Source organism: Argiope bruennichi, chromosome 5, assembly GCF_947563725.1.
Source record: "Argiope bruennichi chromosome 5, qqArgBrue1.1, whole genome shotgun sequence".
Taxonomy (NCBI): domain Eukaryota; kingdom Metazoa; phylum Arthropoda; class Arachnida; order Araneae; family Araneidae; genus Argiope; species Argiope bruennichi.
In genome coordinates, this window is record NC_079155.1 from 72647235 (window position 1) to 72666167 (window position 18933).

The 18933-nt window shown below is 29.7% G+C and overlaps 1 protein-coding gene across 2 annotated transcripts in view; it reads left to right on the forward strand.

Annotated features, from left to right (window-relative positions):
• LOC129969477 (hemicentin-2-like) overlaps positions 1–18933 on the forward strand; it is a 533332-nt gene that overhangs the window by 489862 nt on the left and 24537 nt on the right. For both annotated transcript variants that reach the window (XM_056084062.1, XM_056084063.1), the window contains exons 7-9: positions 4003–4290; positions 6057–6359; positions 17978–18109. In XM_056084062.1, the coding sequence (XP_055940037.1) occupies positions 4003–4290; positions 6057–6359; positions 17978–18109 (723 nt within the window). The remainder of the gene's footprint in view (positions 1–4002; positions 4291–6056; positions 6360–17977; positions 18110–18933) is intronic.

Genomic DNA, 18933 nt, shown 5'->3' on the forward strand with positions numbered 1-18933 from the left:
AACTTTGGAACATTGTAAATTGAATGCAATTCATCCATTCCATAGCGAAATTATTACTTTGTGCATATTGTCCATTCATTGAAGTGCCAACATACATAATTACATTTCAAAAATATTAAGACATAATAGAATTCAAAATAGAAGGATATCAATATATTTTTGTAATAGAATTCTGATATAAATGCAACTAATGTATAGTAAAATTATGGAATAGTACTACAATAAATTATAGAAATTACAGAACGAATAGAGAAGCTGCAAAATATTTAACGAAGTAAATTTTGAAAGATTAAATAATAAATCAAACAAAAAAGAATTAATTAAAACAATGGAATAATATATTATCTCTTAAAATTTTTATCTTTTTATGATAAAATTTTGGCATTTATTGCTGGACATTATTAATATGGATTATAAAATATCGGCAGATATAATTTCTTCAGGATATTAGATATATTTTAAGAGTCCTAGATAATTATAGAGCTCCTTCAAATATCTTAAACAGTGATCACAAACAAGAACTCCAACTATTTCATAATCATTTTAATCTTCTAATAAAACACAGGGCTGAATATCTACTAAAGATTAAGTGTATACTGGAGATGAGTGCCTGTTAAATTACACACGGCTAACTCTATCAACACAGAAAGGTCCAAAACACTTGTTCAACGAAACTACGTTGGAGTCAGAGTTGTCAAGATATTACTGCGAAATGTCGTCTCACTTTCAATAACTGATTGTTTGAATATCTATGACACATACTTTATTCGTTAGAGACATTCGGCCAAATGGGTTTGGAGGATGGAGGGGGGAGGGTCCTAAGAATACTCATACATTGAAAGGATGTACGAGAATATAATTGGTTAATAAACATCAGCTAAGCGGGGTACTCTTTTGTATATCAATCTTGTGGGTCTCAGTCTCAGATTCGAACCTTAGTGATTATCCACCTATTATTCACCGTCATTTTAAATAGTTTCTTCATACGAATAATTTAGCTGTAACTGTAATACATATTTGTGCATGTATAAAAGTCAGTACCGGCAAGGATCTTCAGTAGAAATTTCCTCATAAAATTAAAGCCTTTGCTCTTAAAGTGATATTCGTCTTATCCGTTATCTCATCCCCCCCCCCACAGTCTCTTAAAAGCATGTGTTCTTAATTTCGGTTCTTGAGATAAGTTGATAAAAGATTTTTCTCATCTTTGAAAGACATTCCAGTATTCTGAGAATTAGAATCATTTAAAAACGGGAAGGTTAAACGATCCCAGATTTATTTAGTATGCAAGTCTGGAGAGAGGTAAATGTTTGAATATTATTTAGTAACGATTCAGACTTACGAAGTCAATACACAAATTTTCTTCAAATTAACTGAAATTGTGAAGTAGAAAATATATTTTAACTAAGTTAAAAAAAACTTGTCACTTCATATCGGAACCGATAACAGGCACTTTTTTCCTACACCAAAGATAATTTTGCTTTATTTACTATGTAAAAATTCCCTTTTCATTACTCATGTAATGTTGGTACATGCGAGGATATTGAAACACTACTCCCCATTCATTTTTCTAGGATATAAATAACATTTCTATCAATTTAAGAAGTCCCCTACATTGTTGGGGATCATAAATTGCAATGCCTCCCACACATAGTATAAACAACAATATATTACGTAATAAGTACCGCCCAGGTGGGGAATCATTTCGCATTTTTCACTCTGTTGGACTTCGAGTAATAAAAACAAGAAGAGATGAAGAGCTTATTTCGCTACAAACATTGTTTACTCCTGAAATCAATATCACGACGGAAACAGGAAAGCTATTTCGGATGAAGCAAGGGGAAGGAAAGAATAAACAGTAGATGAACAAGAAAAAAAGAGTACCCACCCCACCATCATCTTGGGATATGTGATTCTCTGAGAAATTGGAGTTCACCGACAAACTCAATGAATCGAATCACAATTAAATTATTGATATCTCCTCCCTTCATTCCTTGTCCCAATTTGTCGATGTTCTGAGTAAGAATGTTCCATGGAATCGCATGTATGCACATTGGAATTCTTCGGAAATAATCAAGGAATTCTGATTTCCGGAGTTTGATTCGTTTCAAATGATGTGGGATGGTTTCTTTTCATCATTATATAACCATGTTGAGTAAAAATGGAAGAAAAAGCGAAGTAATCTTGCCATCTGAGAGGTCAAAGAAGTATACTTTGAATTTTCTGTTACTTTCCTTTGATATCTAACTCTATATATTTATTCTTATGGGAAAAGTATCTATTGATTCTTATGTGGAAGGTAGATAAAGTTAACTTATTTGATTGCAGTTATCAAATTATCGAAGTAATTTTGAATGACTTATTAATTAAAAAAATGATTAAAATTTTATTTATCTGAATAAGCGATGTTTCTTCTAGATTAAATAAAACAAACTAATGTAAAAAAAAATCCCTAAATATAAGATAATTGCCGCAATTATTTACACTGGAAATAAATTGATTCGCTGAAATCATTTTATAAATGCAGCGGAAATTGGTTAATACATTGAATAGGCACTCTAGGTGAAGTTTGATAAAGAATTACTGAGAGTAAGAATTTTTTTCTTTTCTTGCAGGTATTGATTGCATGAAATATATTTATACCAATTTTATGTAATTGTGAGATTATGTTCCTATTCCTGCTTTATTTTCAAGAATTATTAATTCGTTTATCACTCCGAAAATTATTGTTTTCAAAAACTGAACTGGAGGAGAAGCTTTATTTTCTTCATTTCAGTATATAAAACAAGTAATGTCCAAATAAGATGATTCAGGGTTCATTTCTTTAAATGCAGATATTAAAAATATATTAAAATTTATGTAAAATAACACGGGAGTTTTGAATGAAACCGAATAAAAATATTATATTACAAAGTATTTCATTTTAAAGCGTTCCAACTACACAAAAACATCTAGAGAATTAAATGCTTTTAAATATTAATGATGAAATTACATATTGAATACAAATGCTTCAAAAGTATGAACCTATAGAATCTATGTTGACCTAGTGAGACCTCTCGAAGAATGAAATTCATGCCATTTATTTGTATTTGAGAATCAAATATCATTACTAAAGCAGAGTAATGGTTTTGAAAATACAATATAACTACTAGGGTGTTTATTTAACAAAAATAATATTTTTCGATATATTTATAAAGTTTGTTTAAAAATTTTTAAGTCATGCAAATATAGAAATGCACTCACTTGATAGTACTTTTAAGTTCCCGATACAATTAAATGTTGATGCTTTATAAATATTTATAGAAATGATTGCATGACATACCTTCCCAAAGGAAATGTTGCTTACATATAAATGAATACATGCGCTATTTGTATGCGTATTTTAATATACTTTTCAATATTTGATAACATAAACAAAATTTTGTAAAAGTTTATGACGGGTTTTCTGGAAGCGTATTAATAATAAATTAGTGAATAAAATCGAAGATAAGAGGAAGTTTATTTCTCCCCTTTTAATGACAGTTTCATTATCCCCTTTGTATTTTGACGCCACAATTTACTTCCCGACTACTAATATGCTTCATTGAATATGAAGCATATTAGTATGAGTATGAGACTGGATATAAGTATGAGACTGTTTCAGATACAATGCTAAAATGTTGCATAACTTTATTCCATTCTATTGGAAACATCATATTCTTAAGAAAGTTTTATGCATGTGTAACTGGTAAAAATTTAATTTTGTATTTCCTAAACTATAATCATTTACAATTTGCCTTGATTATCTTTAAATTATATATTTTTTGCTATGCAACTTTGCCATTTAAAACTTAAGAAAGAATTAATATTAAAAGAAATAAAACTCAGAATGGTCTTATTTGGGAATTCGATGTATACAATGTTTCTATGATGTACAGTAATCTCTATTGTATATATTCAGAATAAATACATATAAATAGAAGATTTACCAACGATACTGATACATTTTCTTCTTCTCCTCTGCAGACAGTCCATTGTGTAAGCCTGGACAGAAAGTGGTATATGGAGCAGCCAGGCACGAAGCGGTTAATGTTCTTTGTGAAGTAGAAGCAGATCCAAGGCAAGTCAATTTCCACTGGGAATTCAACAGTTCCTCCGACAATCTGCAAGTCCTACGTTTTGTTCCGGAAGGATTACGGAGCGTGGCGACCTACATTCCCCGGACGGAACAGGACTACGGGACCCTCCTGTGTTGGGCAGAAAACAGTGTGGGGAGACAGAAAGATCCATGCGTCTACATCATTGTCCCTGCAGGTATTAAGTGATTGCAGTGTCTGGAACTGGCATTATATTTAATATTTAACTAACCCAGAGAAAAACATGCGTTTTTTAACCTTTGATAGAATTCAATCTCTATGAAAAGAATGCCGAATTAAATGTATTTATAGTTAAGAATGATACATATATATTGTTATTAAATATTTATCGAATATTTAGATGAGTTCCTTTATTTGCACGAAACAAAATAATAAAAGTTAAATATATTAACGAAAGCGGTAGAAATATACCATTTTTTTAAAATAGAGCTGGCTGCTTTTTAATTTTTTACGTAATCTCATTTAAAGGAATGTATGACCTTCGAAGGCTTCATCTCACATAAGACTGATTTATATTTATAGTTAACATCATTATGTTAAAAGTGTTTGGCTATCCCAAATGTATCTGCGTATTAACTTACAGCGGAACAAAATATTAAAAGCTTCTCTAAATTATAATTTTTATCTTTTTTCATTCCTTTTTCTGTTTAAAAAATCGTTTGTAGAATGATTTTTTTTCTTAGTGAAAAAACATCATCATATTTCTGTACACAATTTAGTAATTAATTTTTCATTGATACGTATTTACCGGGTGTTATAAAAAAACTGTTCCGATACTGGAGACCATAACTATCATACCATTTGCTGGAATGGAATAGAATTTTGCTTCAAAGTACTTTGAGTTATGCGCTCAAGAATTATAAGAAAAACAATAGTTAAACTCTAACAATTAAACTCTAATATAAATAAAACTCTATAATTCCAAAAATTTCTGATGGCACCGCAATTTTTATTTTTTTTAATTGGGATATATTTTCAATAGCAAAGATCAATAAATAGCGTTGGAACTGAACCAATAGCACGAAAATCACCAGCTGTATACAAACCAAGAAGAAAAGAGGAAACAACCAATAACAGCAGAGAAGCAAAACATTTTATTATGTTTCACAAATTTCTTTCCTGACCTACTTCAACTACAATGGCACTTTGCGTGTGGCTGATGGGAACTAGAACCAAAGCATGTACCATGATGAGAGGAATTTATTGAACTTTAAGCCTCTGGTAGGCACACCACAGTTGTTGGCAATTTGTAGGCAATTTGAACCAAAATTTTAGTCCATTCTTGTGAATGCTGCGATAGTTAGGACCTCATATATCGGGATAGTTTATTTATAATCACCTGGTATATAAATTTGCTTGATATTTTATAATCAGACCTGGTTAAAATTCAGCTGAAATAATGTTGAAAAACCAGTTAAGTATCATCAACGAAATAGATTACTTATTTTAAAATACATATTATTAGAAAGTTGGATGGATTAATTTATAGTAGATATTTAATTTTAAAAACTGAAATAAAACCTAAAAATTAATTGTAATATTATTACAATATGCATAAAATCAGGCTCAAATTCTTAAATAATATTCTTTTAAAGTGAAGATGTCGGCAGCAGAAAATTAATTAATTGCAATTAATTATAAAATCTTGATAAAACCCATCCATTTTTAAGCATTTCCATTGTTGCAAATTAATGCAGCATTCAGATTAATTCAAAATTCTCATTGTTACAATTTAATATAACATTCAGATTTATTAAAAAATTTTCATTGTTACAAATTAATATAGCATTCAGATTAATTCAGACTTTCCCTCATACATTTTTTCAACTTTATCAACTCGGAAAAAGTAGAAAGCTCTATCTTTTCTTTTCTCTTCCTAGAAAATCAAATCACCAAATATTCTTGTGAACTTATCTTTACCAGGTCCACCAGATCCCGTGCAGAACTGCTTTGTGACGAATCAGACAGAAGATTCGTTTCGAGTGGAATGTACCGAAGGATACGACGGAGGCGTATCTCAGCATTTCGTCTTGGAAGTTTACGATGCCGTTAATAGTGTGCTTCAGACAAATAAAACCTCCAACGAGCCCCTCTTCAATGTCAAAGGCCTGTTACCAGGAATGGAGTTTCTTATCATTGTGTATGCCATGAACAGTAAAGGCCGCAGTGAATCGATAGCTCTGAGGACATCCACTCTCACCACTCCAGAGAGTTTGACTAGAACAGGTAAATGGTTGCTACATTGACTAGAATATAATAAACTATCATTATCAAGAAATATCTTCGGGTTATGCGTTTAAATTTAAAGTAATTTCTTTTTAAAAGTTTGATAAATTCAGATAATATTACTTACCAGTCAGGAGATGTATCAAATATTGAATAATTGATTGAAAATTTGTTTATCACTGTATTAGTTCTGAGATTCTTTACTTCTATTATTACTACTTATAATAATTAGTACCACTCTAATGATATGCAAAATTCAATGCCCACAGATGCAAGGTGAAGCTAGCTAAGTTGATATGATACCGATTTAACGACATCACAGAATTATGTGGAGATGAAATATTTTTGCTATCTAAAATTTTCTATTTGTGGCAATTGACGCATTGACTAGTATTACTACTTCTACTTAGTGCCACTGGTTGTTTCAGTTCTAACTTTGATTAAAAAGTTGTTTTATCCTCACTTCTTCTGTTGGATAAAAAAATGATGCAGATCCTAATATTAACAATGTTCAGAAAACAGATATAATCAACGTGTTCAGTAATAGAATATACTTAATATTTAAATAATGTCATCTTTTCTCAACAGTCTTTGTGTAACAGGATGTTGATTGTTATTCTTGAATAAGACATATTAGGTGTTATCAGAACGTGTTTTGAAAATGTCTTTTATTTTTACTTAAAAAAAAATATTAAAAGTTCTCTCTTTGCCCCTTGTATTCAATAATCAGCACCTGATTTCCTTAGTGAAATTTAGCAGAAAAAGTGTAAGAGCAATACATTGGAATTAGTTGAAGATTTAGCGAATAAGGAAATTAAGGCAATAATTTAGGATAGCACAATACGAATACGGAATTATCTAATGAAATGTAAAGCGGAGATTTTCAAATATAAACAATAAAAGGTCTGAAAATCAAAAACATAAATATATACAAAATTATTGCCCCAAAACTCAGGCAATATAAACATATTTAAATGCAGGGCGATTCAAAATTCCAGAGCGAATTTGAGAATTATTGATTGAAGTTAAGAAATACTTATTATACACAAAGGATGGAAATGAAACCGTTTTTCTTACATGAAAACATGATTAATTGGTAATACCGATTACAGTTTAAATAAAAAGATGATTTTGCATTTATTCGAATAATACATTCCACAGATGATATATGGCCGGATAATTATATTACAGACATTCGATACAACTTCTCTTTAGAAATCCAACCGTTACGTTATACACCCTAGGCTTCCAACAGCAATCAACAGCAGTTTTTTGTTCATAACATGCCATACTATCATGTGAAAATTGTGACAGAAATTTATTCTGAATTTCAAAGTTAAAAAGTTCTAATGTTTCTTCTATTTTTAAAGAAACGCCTTTATCTTTTTTATTTAAAGGGAAAAAATTTAAATATTTCTCAATGTACTTGAAAAAAATATCTCAATCCCATGGGTTCAGCTTAACGAATTATGTAGTGGTTGAAATTTACCAGTAAATTGAAATATGAAACGCTTAACAGTTTTAAAAAAGTATTTAGCATTTTCTTTTAGGTAAAAACTGACTTAGCTTTAAATGATATTTAGAAAAAAAGTGAATTTCTTTTTCTAATTTATTATCTTTCATCTCTGAAAAAGGAAAATTAGAAGCTTCTTATCATGTAAAAGAAGCAATTATCTCAAAAGAGGCGAAAATAATAAATAATTCTTCAAAATTAAAAATGTAGAAAGTCCTTTTTATTTCAGTTAACGAAACTTAGACATTTTCTCGTTGATTTTATTTTTAAAAATGATTTACAAAATAAAAACTTCTTAAAAAACATTATTGCTTTTTTATTCAAACAATTTAAATATTTTTTTAATGCGGAAAAAAAAACACTTATTTTCTGATTTTTCTGCAATCCTGCATTTTCTAACTAATTACTTTTAATATGATTTAAGATAGTTTCTCCACAAATATTTCCTTTAATGTGTTTCTTTAAAAAGCAGTTGAATGAAATAAAAAATTACAATAAAAAGATTTAGCTAATGGTTTACAAATTCTTTGAGGCTAGCAAAAACAGCTTGAAACATTCATTAAATATTTCATTAAAATCCTTCGGTTACTTCAAAACTCTTTTGTTTCGTCATTAGAGAAATAATTTGCTGATTATTTAAAACAGTATATTGTAATAATATTTAAATTCTCGTGAAGAATAATAAATTGTTTCTGAAACAATTCTCTAACGACATATCTGAAAAACAATCTGAAAAGAAAAAAAAAAATAATCATCATTGTAGTGAGATTTAATTTATTCTCAGATTTATCTAATAAATTCGTTATTTTAAGATATTTTGATTCTAAAATGGGTAATAATAATGCAGTCTCAGAACAGAGGTAAAAAAAAATCAACATTTTAAGAAGAATTTTATGTTTTAGTTGCGATATTGTTTTTGTTTTAAAATTTAAATGTTAATTTCGAAGAATAAGTCAATTGCTTTGTAAATGATTTTAATTTCCATTAATGGAATTAATTTTTAATTTATGTTTTGAAAGTAATTCACTTTAAAATCTCTTATATTTATCCATAACAATATATTTATATTTTTGAATTCTTTCAAAAATTCGTTCACTTTACTATCAGATATTCAATAATTAATGTGTTAAAGATTTATTTGAACAGCTACAAAAGTTTTAAAAATGAGTTTTATTTAAATTTGATTTAATTCTAAAATTTGTCAGTGCATGGAAGAATATTTCATTTTTAATTCCTTAATATATATTCGAAACAGGAAATGAAGATATTATTGCGAGTATTAATTCCTGTGTATGATATTTCTTTTTAAGAAATGTATTTTGCTTCTTACCTTGTTTCATTCTAATGTGAATTGAAAAATCAAACTATATCGTATACTATCTCCTAAATTTAGAAGATCCGTTAAGCTTGAAAATAAATTATTCGATTAGTTAAATTAACATTTATTTGAAAATCTTCAGAACTGCAATTGGCATTGAACCTTGAATGTTTGAACTAATCTCGGTTACATCAATGATAATTGGGAAGGCAACTTGCTCTGCTTATTTTTACGTCGTATTTAAAGGTTTCTGCTATTGTATAATTAGCTTTCTATTGATTGTATTAGTTGCCTTAAAAAATGTTTAAAATCTCTTTGTATCGAAATGTCTTTCCAAAAGTATGGGAAGAAAAGTATTCTAGCCTCTTCTTATAAAGACTAGTGGATGGAAATGTCTCCTGAAGTATAATATGATTATTTCTCCCCCATTTGTCATCATTGGCTTTGCAAGGGTAAACGGTATCAGGGGAATAGTATTATTTTTTCGTCTTTTTTTATCATATTTAACCTTAATATCTTGTTATAATTACATTAATGTTATGTCTGTATGACGCCCTAAAAGACTGGCGGCCGGGAAATATATATCACTTTTCACCTCGTCCGTCACGCCACTAGTTGTATTGCATTGAGAATCGAATGTCTCGTGTTTCGTTATTTGTATAATCCCCCTTTTGATTATGTGCTTAAGATATTAATAGATTACTTTTATATACCGCACACTGACCATGTTTCAAGGGTTAGATAGCCATTGGTGCAACGAGGGTAATTGGTAGGCGATATTTAAAATGTTCTTTTACTCTTTCACTATTAGTGATTTAGCAAATTTGAAATATATCAGAACAACACATTCATTTTTTTTGTCTCTCTTAATGCATGCAAATAAATACGTGAGAAATTGTTATTAGTATTATTTTTTTGAAAAAGTGATATAAAGGTTATTTAAAATTTTTTGCATAAAAGATTGGAAAGAAACATTTGGAACAAAAATATATTAATTAAAGGAGAAACATTTTTTTTTTAAACTGGAGGAAATATTGTTTTGGTTGGTTGAAAATGAATATAAGGAAAAAAAAAACCTTTCCGTTTTGATGCTTATCAAATGATTTGATCAAACGTTTGCAAATAATTTAACAAATATGTTAGGTAGTTCTTGAAGTAAGAAATAAGCTGTATTTCTAAACAATTTTCAAATACTGAGGTTCGGCTCTTAAATAATATGCCGTTTCCGTTTTTTTAGATTGCGAATAATTAAAGAAGACATAAAATATTTTTAAATGAACAAATTCCTCATTCCGTTTTTCAGGAATTGTAATCTATGCAGATAATTTGCAAAATTTGATCAAAATATGATTAAGATTTTATTTTAAAGGGGTTTTTACCATAATTTAGGAGCTGATAAAATAGAAATTAAAATTACAAATAAAACTGAATTGTAAATTATACGTCTGGAAAAATGTATGTACTTTCACAGCGAAGAAAAGTAAAAGAGTTCAAATTATTCGATAAAAGAGCAACACACATATTAAGTCACTTACTTTAATATTTTATTTTAAAAATGACTGATGTGCATTAATGTTTTATCCTGTTGACATCCCGAATAAAAATACAAATGTTTTGTTCCTATGACATTTTTTAATGCTGGCTCCTTATTCCCACCATCCCACAGTGGTCACTTTGCCCTTGATGTTAGGAGTCGGCAGTTGAGTTCTCTTCAAGGCAGTATTCAGTTGAGTGTAGCGAACGCTTTGAGAGACTTGAACAGTTGTTGATAGAAATTCTCTTTATTGCGAGTAGCAGAGGAATAGAGTGTCTTGAACAGTTGTGCGACATATCTCCTGTGCGAGTTCTCTGCAAGTTTTATACAGTGGCGCTCGAGAAATGTCACTGCAAGTTCTCTCTGAACATTTTATGCTATATGATACGAATGATATAAACATACGAATGTTTTGTTCTTATGACAATTCTTAGGGCTGGCGCCATAAATACCCTTTGTCCCTAACCCCCCCGGGGGGGACCTCGAAATGAGGATGAGATGCTTCCGGCATGGTGGTTGGATTTCGCCACCTTGGAGGGTACACTAATAGGGGGGGATCTGACTCCTCCCATCGATGACGGAACATACTTCCTTAGGGGAGGGTTGTACCGCGGCCGGTGACGGCCCTTTGGACTCAACCACAGTTCCCGCCAATGTTGCTGTTGCGGCGGTCAGGTGATTCAGTTTTTATGGTTTAAATCTGTGTGCCTTCGTGGCGGGTCGGAGAGTTAGATGGTTGACTTACCCTTTGCCCCTTTTCCTCATACTGGTCACTACACCATTGATGGTAGGAGGGAATGTAAGAATAATTTCTGCAGGCTAGAAAATCAAAGCCAATATTCTAATTTGACCTCCCGAAGTTGTAAAAAAAGAAATGAGGGCAAAAAATTCCATCATGGTAACCTGTAGACAAAATATTTTTGATAACTTCCTCTATGAATCAAAAAAATGCATTTCAGGAAATTTCGTTATGAAGTATATTTATTACCGTTACCGTTATTAAATATGGATTCGATGCTTGCATGTATAAATTTTGTGTACTTTTTTATTGCGTTTTGTTTTCTGTGTGTTCGTCTTTTCGTGTTAAATAAACCATTATTATTCGTTACTGAATGTCTTCGATCTTTCCATTGTAAAACTGCTCCCGGACCTTGTTTTTAAGAAAATGTTTCCATAAAAATATGGTATAAATGAAATCGTGAAAATAATTGAATAATTCGAAATTGAAACCTAGGCTCTTTCAGAATTGGTAAAAGACAAAATTTATAAAAAGAATCGCTTTTCACCTCTGATAAAAAAAAGGTTTTTTCATCATCTTTAAGTTTGCAATCAATCGATTTAAAAAAAAAATCATTTAGAGCATGAAATGTTAAAAGTTTATAAATGCTTGCTGAATTACAATTTGTTCCTTCTAGATTAATAATCTCACTATTATTCATTTCTAATAAGATAAATATAATTCCTTAAAACACTTGATGTTAATAGCGAACTCGTTGTTTCAAAACATCTTAATCTAATCAATTCTGATATTTAAGCACTTTAGCAGTTTCCTAACAATGAACTTTAGACATGCGTGACAGAGTGTTTAATCCTTCGTTCGATGTGTTTTGAAATTAAACATACATTAACAGTCATATTATCGCTAAGCAAATTTCCTGTTCGATTGGAAAGGGCTTAGCTGTTTCTCGTGGAATTTAACACACATGTTGATGATGCATCTACCTAACTTTGATTAGGCTGCAGATATAATCCTACTTTGTGTAAGAATTATAAACGAGGCGAAGCACTTGCTTTACAGTTCGAATATTAAATTCTAAGTGCAGATTCTGAATTTTAGTTCAGAAATTTTAGATTTAGACTAGGTTTAGGTAAGATTTTCTGTGATTGAATCTAAAATATTTTATTTAATTTTAAAGCTCTTAGTAATAGTTTCCCCTTTTTATTATTAAAATGTTTCTTTGTGTTGAAGCATATGATTTGATACATTTATTTCTAAAAATTATACATCTTTTCAAATTTTCTTAAATTAGAAATATATGTTCATTAGTAGTTTGGGGTTTCACCGCTTTTTTTCATGAATTCCTTTAAATTAATTAAATAAATATATTTTGGTATTATTTTTGGATCATTATCATAGAAGTTCGACATGAATATTTTTTTAAATTTAAAACTTGATTTTTTACCTGGTACATATAGGTTTATTTTTGGATTTTTACCGGATTCATATACAATTACGTACTAATAGCCGGAATTCTTATTATTAGAGAAACTTGACTTTTCAATCGACTCTTTATAATCGAAAATTTGACTTTTCAATCGACTCTTTATAATCGAAAATTTGACTTTTCAATCAAAGATGAATGCTATATTATCGATGGTAAAACACTCAATCGTCTAACTGAACACCTCAAGTTTCAACAAATACAGCTTGCAGATGTTGCAACTGAGCTTCAATAATTGAACAAAATTATTGGAAAGAATATTGTAAGTAAGTTTAGTCATTGCTTTTCAAGCCAATAGAATATTACACAGAATCTTTTAGGCGTATTACTGATTAGTCCCTTTGATATATAGATTGAAAGAAGATAGCATAATTAATTTTCTAGATTATTAGTATTTTATGTTTCAGTGTGTGTGTTTTTTGTCCAATACATTTTTTTACCTTAATCGGATGAATCGTCAGCTGGCATCCATACTGGCATTCAGTGTCATCAGCCGGCGTTCTAGCATAGGGGTAGCGCATCTTCCTCGTGATATGGGCGCCGCGGGCCCTTCTGTAAAAAGGGGTTGTGATGAAAACTAATGAGTGATGCGTGAGTAGTCAAGTCGTACTCTTGGCCCAAGTTGGAGGCTCTACGATAAAAATAAGAGGCGCACCCCCTTAGGCTTAAATCGGCTGTCTTTGAACAGCGGGCTTGTCCGTGGCAAGTGCCATAAGGAACAACAGCAACAGTGTCATTTCAACATGGAGATTCTAATTGGCAGAATATTCGGTCGATATGAAAAGTTAATTTACTATGAAGTTGATTGTCAAACTCATAATATTTCTAAACTCTTCCTGAATTATTATCATAAAATCCAGATATCCTAGAAATATAAAATGAAAATTGGAGTTAATATGTATGGCTTAAAAATGAAATGGCGTCAATGCAATAAATTTTAATTTTCCTTTCAATTTTTGAATTTAAAAATTCTAATAATTCTAGTTTCTGTATCACCTCCTTATATATGTAACTCAAATCAAAGATATATGCTTAAAATCACCATACTTCCAAGAAAATGTTTATTTTATAAAAGTGGGATTAATTATATTAATGAAGAATTTTAAACGATGTATAAAAAATAAGTCATACAATTAAACTAGCCGAAATGATCTCCCCGAAATTTTCTCGTATATTCCTTGAAAATGATGTTATTTTCTTTCCTCCTCACAACAAAACTTTGGACCTTGGACAAAGCCAAGAACACCAGAGTTTTGCGTTTCATAGTATAGTAAAGAAAAACAAAACGTGCCTTTTTCTGACGCTTCTTTTGACAAAACGAAACAAAAAAATTGATATAAAGCTGCACAAAGACTATGTATCAAATTTCACTTATACACAAATGGATGTTTTTATTGAATGATTTCGTTAACATGCACGCGAAAGGTATATCGATTGACAATCGACCATTTGACAGATATCGTTCAACATTTAAAAAAACCCTGCAATCTGAAGGTAAAATCTGTGCATTTATTTTCATTTATTTAAGTCCTTCATTGAGTTATCTCTCTTAGGCGCTTGCGGAAAATAGACCAATAGACATTCAATCAATTGATATATTTTGGTTAAAAATTTAATAAAAACCTAAACTTTAAATGCTAAAATCCCATTGCCTAATTCCAAATGTTTTTGAGTTACGGTGTTAACATATATGCATATAGAGAAACAGATAAAATTCGAAGAATATGCTTTTCGTAATTCTAAAATATATCTTCAAGGAGGTTGTAGCATTTAGAGTCTTCAAAATCTCGAAATTCATGTTCTTTGTCGCTTGCAATACTTTCTTTATAAATTCGTGTGAAAGAGTAAGTAATTTATGGCAATAAGAATTTGCTTATTGCCACCGAATAATAGAAATGAATAATATTATTTTTAGAAAAGCTATTTGTAATTTATTTGAAAGTATTTTATATTCATGAACTTAAGTCATAGTTATTTATTTCGTCGAAAGAGTTCATTATATTCACATTTATAAATCTGTTACATTTTTTTAAACTTAATAATTCTACATTTTCGGAAAAGAATTTTGCATAATTTTTTTTCATATATATTTTTTTTTCACATACGTTCAAAGATTTCAGATTTTTAAATGCAGAATTTATCAGTAAAACTGAATAATGTGAAAGGGTTTCATTAACTTTTTGAACGCTTCCTACTTAAAAGAAAGAAAGGGAGAAAAAAAAATAGTAAAATTATTTTCTTAATTGTTCCACTTCAAGTATTTTAGTTAATTAGTTCTTTCATTGCATATCTATTCTTTTTCAATGCTCTGATTCTCCCCTTCTGAAAGAAAAAAAAAGCTAAGGAAAAAAAGTTCTTTAAAACCATTTGACCTCTAAACCAGAACAGAGTATATTATTTATCCTTTATCAATGTCAAAAATTTTATAAAATTTGCAACTTATTTCTGTATGACCGAGGCATTTTAAATGTATAATGATTGGTTATTTGATCCTGCCTTTACACTCATACATATTTCCGTCATTATGTGCTTCAAAGAACGTAGGCAATTCAAGTTTCGAGTAGTTTAATTATAACAATCATATGCCGAGGACGTGGATTCTTCGGGATTGGGATTCCGAAGCCGAGACTTTAACAATAAGTCACTCAACGGAGGGATAATCGATATTAGAAATACATACATAAATATATATATTCGATAGAAGATAGATGTATTTCTATAATAGATAGATAGATTTGATGCAAGATAGAAGATAGATGTATTTCTATAAAAGATAGATAGATAGATAGATTAGATGCAAGATAGATGTATTTCTATAAAAGATAGATTAGATTCAAGATAGAAGATAGATGTATAGATTCGATACAAGATTCAAACTCTGCCCCAGCCGAAGTGATACGGATATGCCGACGTGAAGCTTCCTATGCAATAAGAAAGAACAAAAGAAACTTTTAATTCACTAAAGGGCAGATCCGAGGACCAGCAGAGGACTCGTTTATACTAAAGTTCTTCAAAATACCAAACAATAAAAACAAGAAATAAATAGTTAAAAGAAAAAGATAGTAAATTTGAAAATAAGAAAATGTAAAAAATAATTTTAAATAAATAGAAAAAGAGCAGAAATGGAAAAGAATAGTAAAGAAAAAGTAAAATATAAGCTTAAAAACAGCACAGAATGCGACAAAACTGTAATGATATATGTAGTTGTAAATGACTCATTATCGTCTAATTCTTGAGTCAATCGTTTCTCAACAGTCAAGATGGCCAAATTCCTTAGACGTAGGAATTTTAATAAGATTTTCAATTCCTTTTCTATTGGTCCAGAAGTTCATCGTTTACGTTGACTGTTCCAAAGCATGCTCATTGATTATGTATGGAATCGTACCTACTATTTTCTCATCGAAACACTTAATCATTTTTTCACAAAAATATTTGTCCTGATGAACCTTGATAGCTCCATGACCAGTGAGACTAGTTAAAGTGAAAATTTCTTCGAACCCTTTTGGTAGAGATATTACCAAAAAATAAAATATTTTTCGTCAATCAACCCTTTTTAGATTACCACCATCTTTTTTTTGAAGAATCATTTAATTCATCATTTTTATCATGCCTTCATTTTTAATTTAAGTACAAATTTAAATAAATCATTATCAATTAAATTCTTTCTTGTTACAATTTTGGTTAGGATGTCAAAATTTCATTCCTAGAAAACCTCGTCTGAGTTTTTATTCAAATGAATTGAATTTTATACTGATATCTTACAATTATTAATTTCATATCGTTAACACACTTTTCTTTTTTCATAGAGGGATTTGAAAGACATAAGAGCTGATCTGGAATCTGATATAATTTCGGCATATTTTACCTTATCATTTATAATGTACAATGTAATCAATATAACAGCCATCCTGATTTCAACTGTCTCTTCTATGAAAACGCTTCAATGAATGCTTAAATTAAATATTTTATATTCATTTTCTCGCTTGTTTTGTTAACGTACAAGGATACACCTAACTCTATTACTTTATATAAATAATGCTAAGAAAATTGCCATTTTCCAAAAAAAAAAAAGCTGTAATGATACTAAAATAACGCGGCTTTAAGATCAATTAGTGTTTGATGCTTTTAGTTATATTAACGCCCCATTTTAAAGCAACACTAGGGCTATTTTGGAACGGACCTCAAAATTTTGAACCGTGGTCGGATGACAAGGCTGAAACCTGAGCTCTACCCCCTCTCCAAATTTCCTTATCACACCAGTAGGAAAACGTTTGCCCTCGACTTACTTAGCGTGCACCAGACCCGTTTACAAGACGGATTTTCAGTGGAATCAGGTATCGAACCTGAAACCCTCCGGTATCGACGCCGAGACCTTGTCACCAGGGAACTGCGGCCCTCTCTATTTGATGAAAAGGATGCTTTATCATGAACATCAATATATGCACAGTATATTTAATTGAAACTAAATCTATTGTGCATATATTGTACATAACTAAATTCTCACGACTAGTTACAAGTATGATTGATTAGAAACATTCAGTTTAGGAGACTTCATAGCAATCCTGTATTCTTACAATAAATACTGTAAAATAGCAAATATAAATCTTATCATGGTTAACATAATTAATCATACGCATATTCCACCTATAAGAAACTTAATGAATACGATAATTAAAACTGTTATGACACATTTGATACATATCTTGTATCCATAAATTCCTTCTATTAAAGATACAGGTACTTAATTTTAGTTTTTTTTCTCTGCAATAATATTAGATTAAATATATTTTATCGGTATTCTCTTTCCTGCTCTTAAATTTTGAATTTTTTTTTTATATTTGAATTTCCCGTGATCTTAAATATAGTATAATAGTCGATATATCATAAAAATCGCTCAATTTTCATTCAATTTTCCATTTTCATTGGCTCAAGAGCCTTATTTGTGTTTTACTTAGTTCCTAGCTTCTAAATATATTTATCTTTCCGGTTATTTTTAAATTTCTGTATTATTATTTTTTTTTATATTTCCAGAGGGTGATGTATGGCAAGTGAGCTTCAGTCCTATTTTGGTAGTCCTCTTGGCGATTGTAATCGGATTAGTTTTGATTGTTTTGTTTGTGATTTTGATCGTGAAGTTCCGTAAGAAGCAAAACAACAGAAAAGGTAAGTTGAGCAAGTTTTTCTCGATTGCTTATAAAATTTCTTTTTTCATGAAGAATAGATTGATATCCTTATATTTTGAAGTCAATACGAAATTCAGCTCCAAAATTTTATAAATAACTTTTTTTTTTTTTTTTTTTTTTTTTTATTCAAGATCCTTTTTGACTTCTTTTCTAGCTTAATACATTTTTAAAGGAAACACTTAAAATATCATTGTGTTCACTGAATAGTACGTTTTAACTGTTTTTGATTAAAAAAAAATGTTAGTTTAAGAAAAAATAACTAATTAATTCCATTATGGTCATTGGTTAATTGTGAGTGATTCTTATTCTTCGGTTAAAAATCTGATAAAATTAAAGGATGATGAAAAATGTTGAAAACAATGGTATTCTATTAGATATGAAGGCAAGTTGCAGTTTCATTCAAGATGATGTTCTGTTAAACATTAGATTTTTAATTACATTTTCAGACATGACATTTAATTTCTGCCACCACATCCTGTTACTAAGAGCTGAAACATAACATATAATAAACAATCAAAATAAGCTTCTATAATGGCATCTTATTTATAAAACAATACGGCATTTCTTTAAACATTTCTAACCGTTATTGTCACTTTCGGTAATTAAGGACTGAAAGGCGAATTTATAAATAAATAATATAAAATAAATAATCAATATGCGAATTCCATAGCTGCTTTTTTTAATAAAACAATGACATTAAAATTAAATATGAAAACAATTGATTAGTATTTGTCATTACGATTGCAGTCAGTAAAGTCTACAAAAGGAACAGAGGAGTAAATAATACAAACTAAACAATTAAGA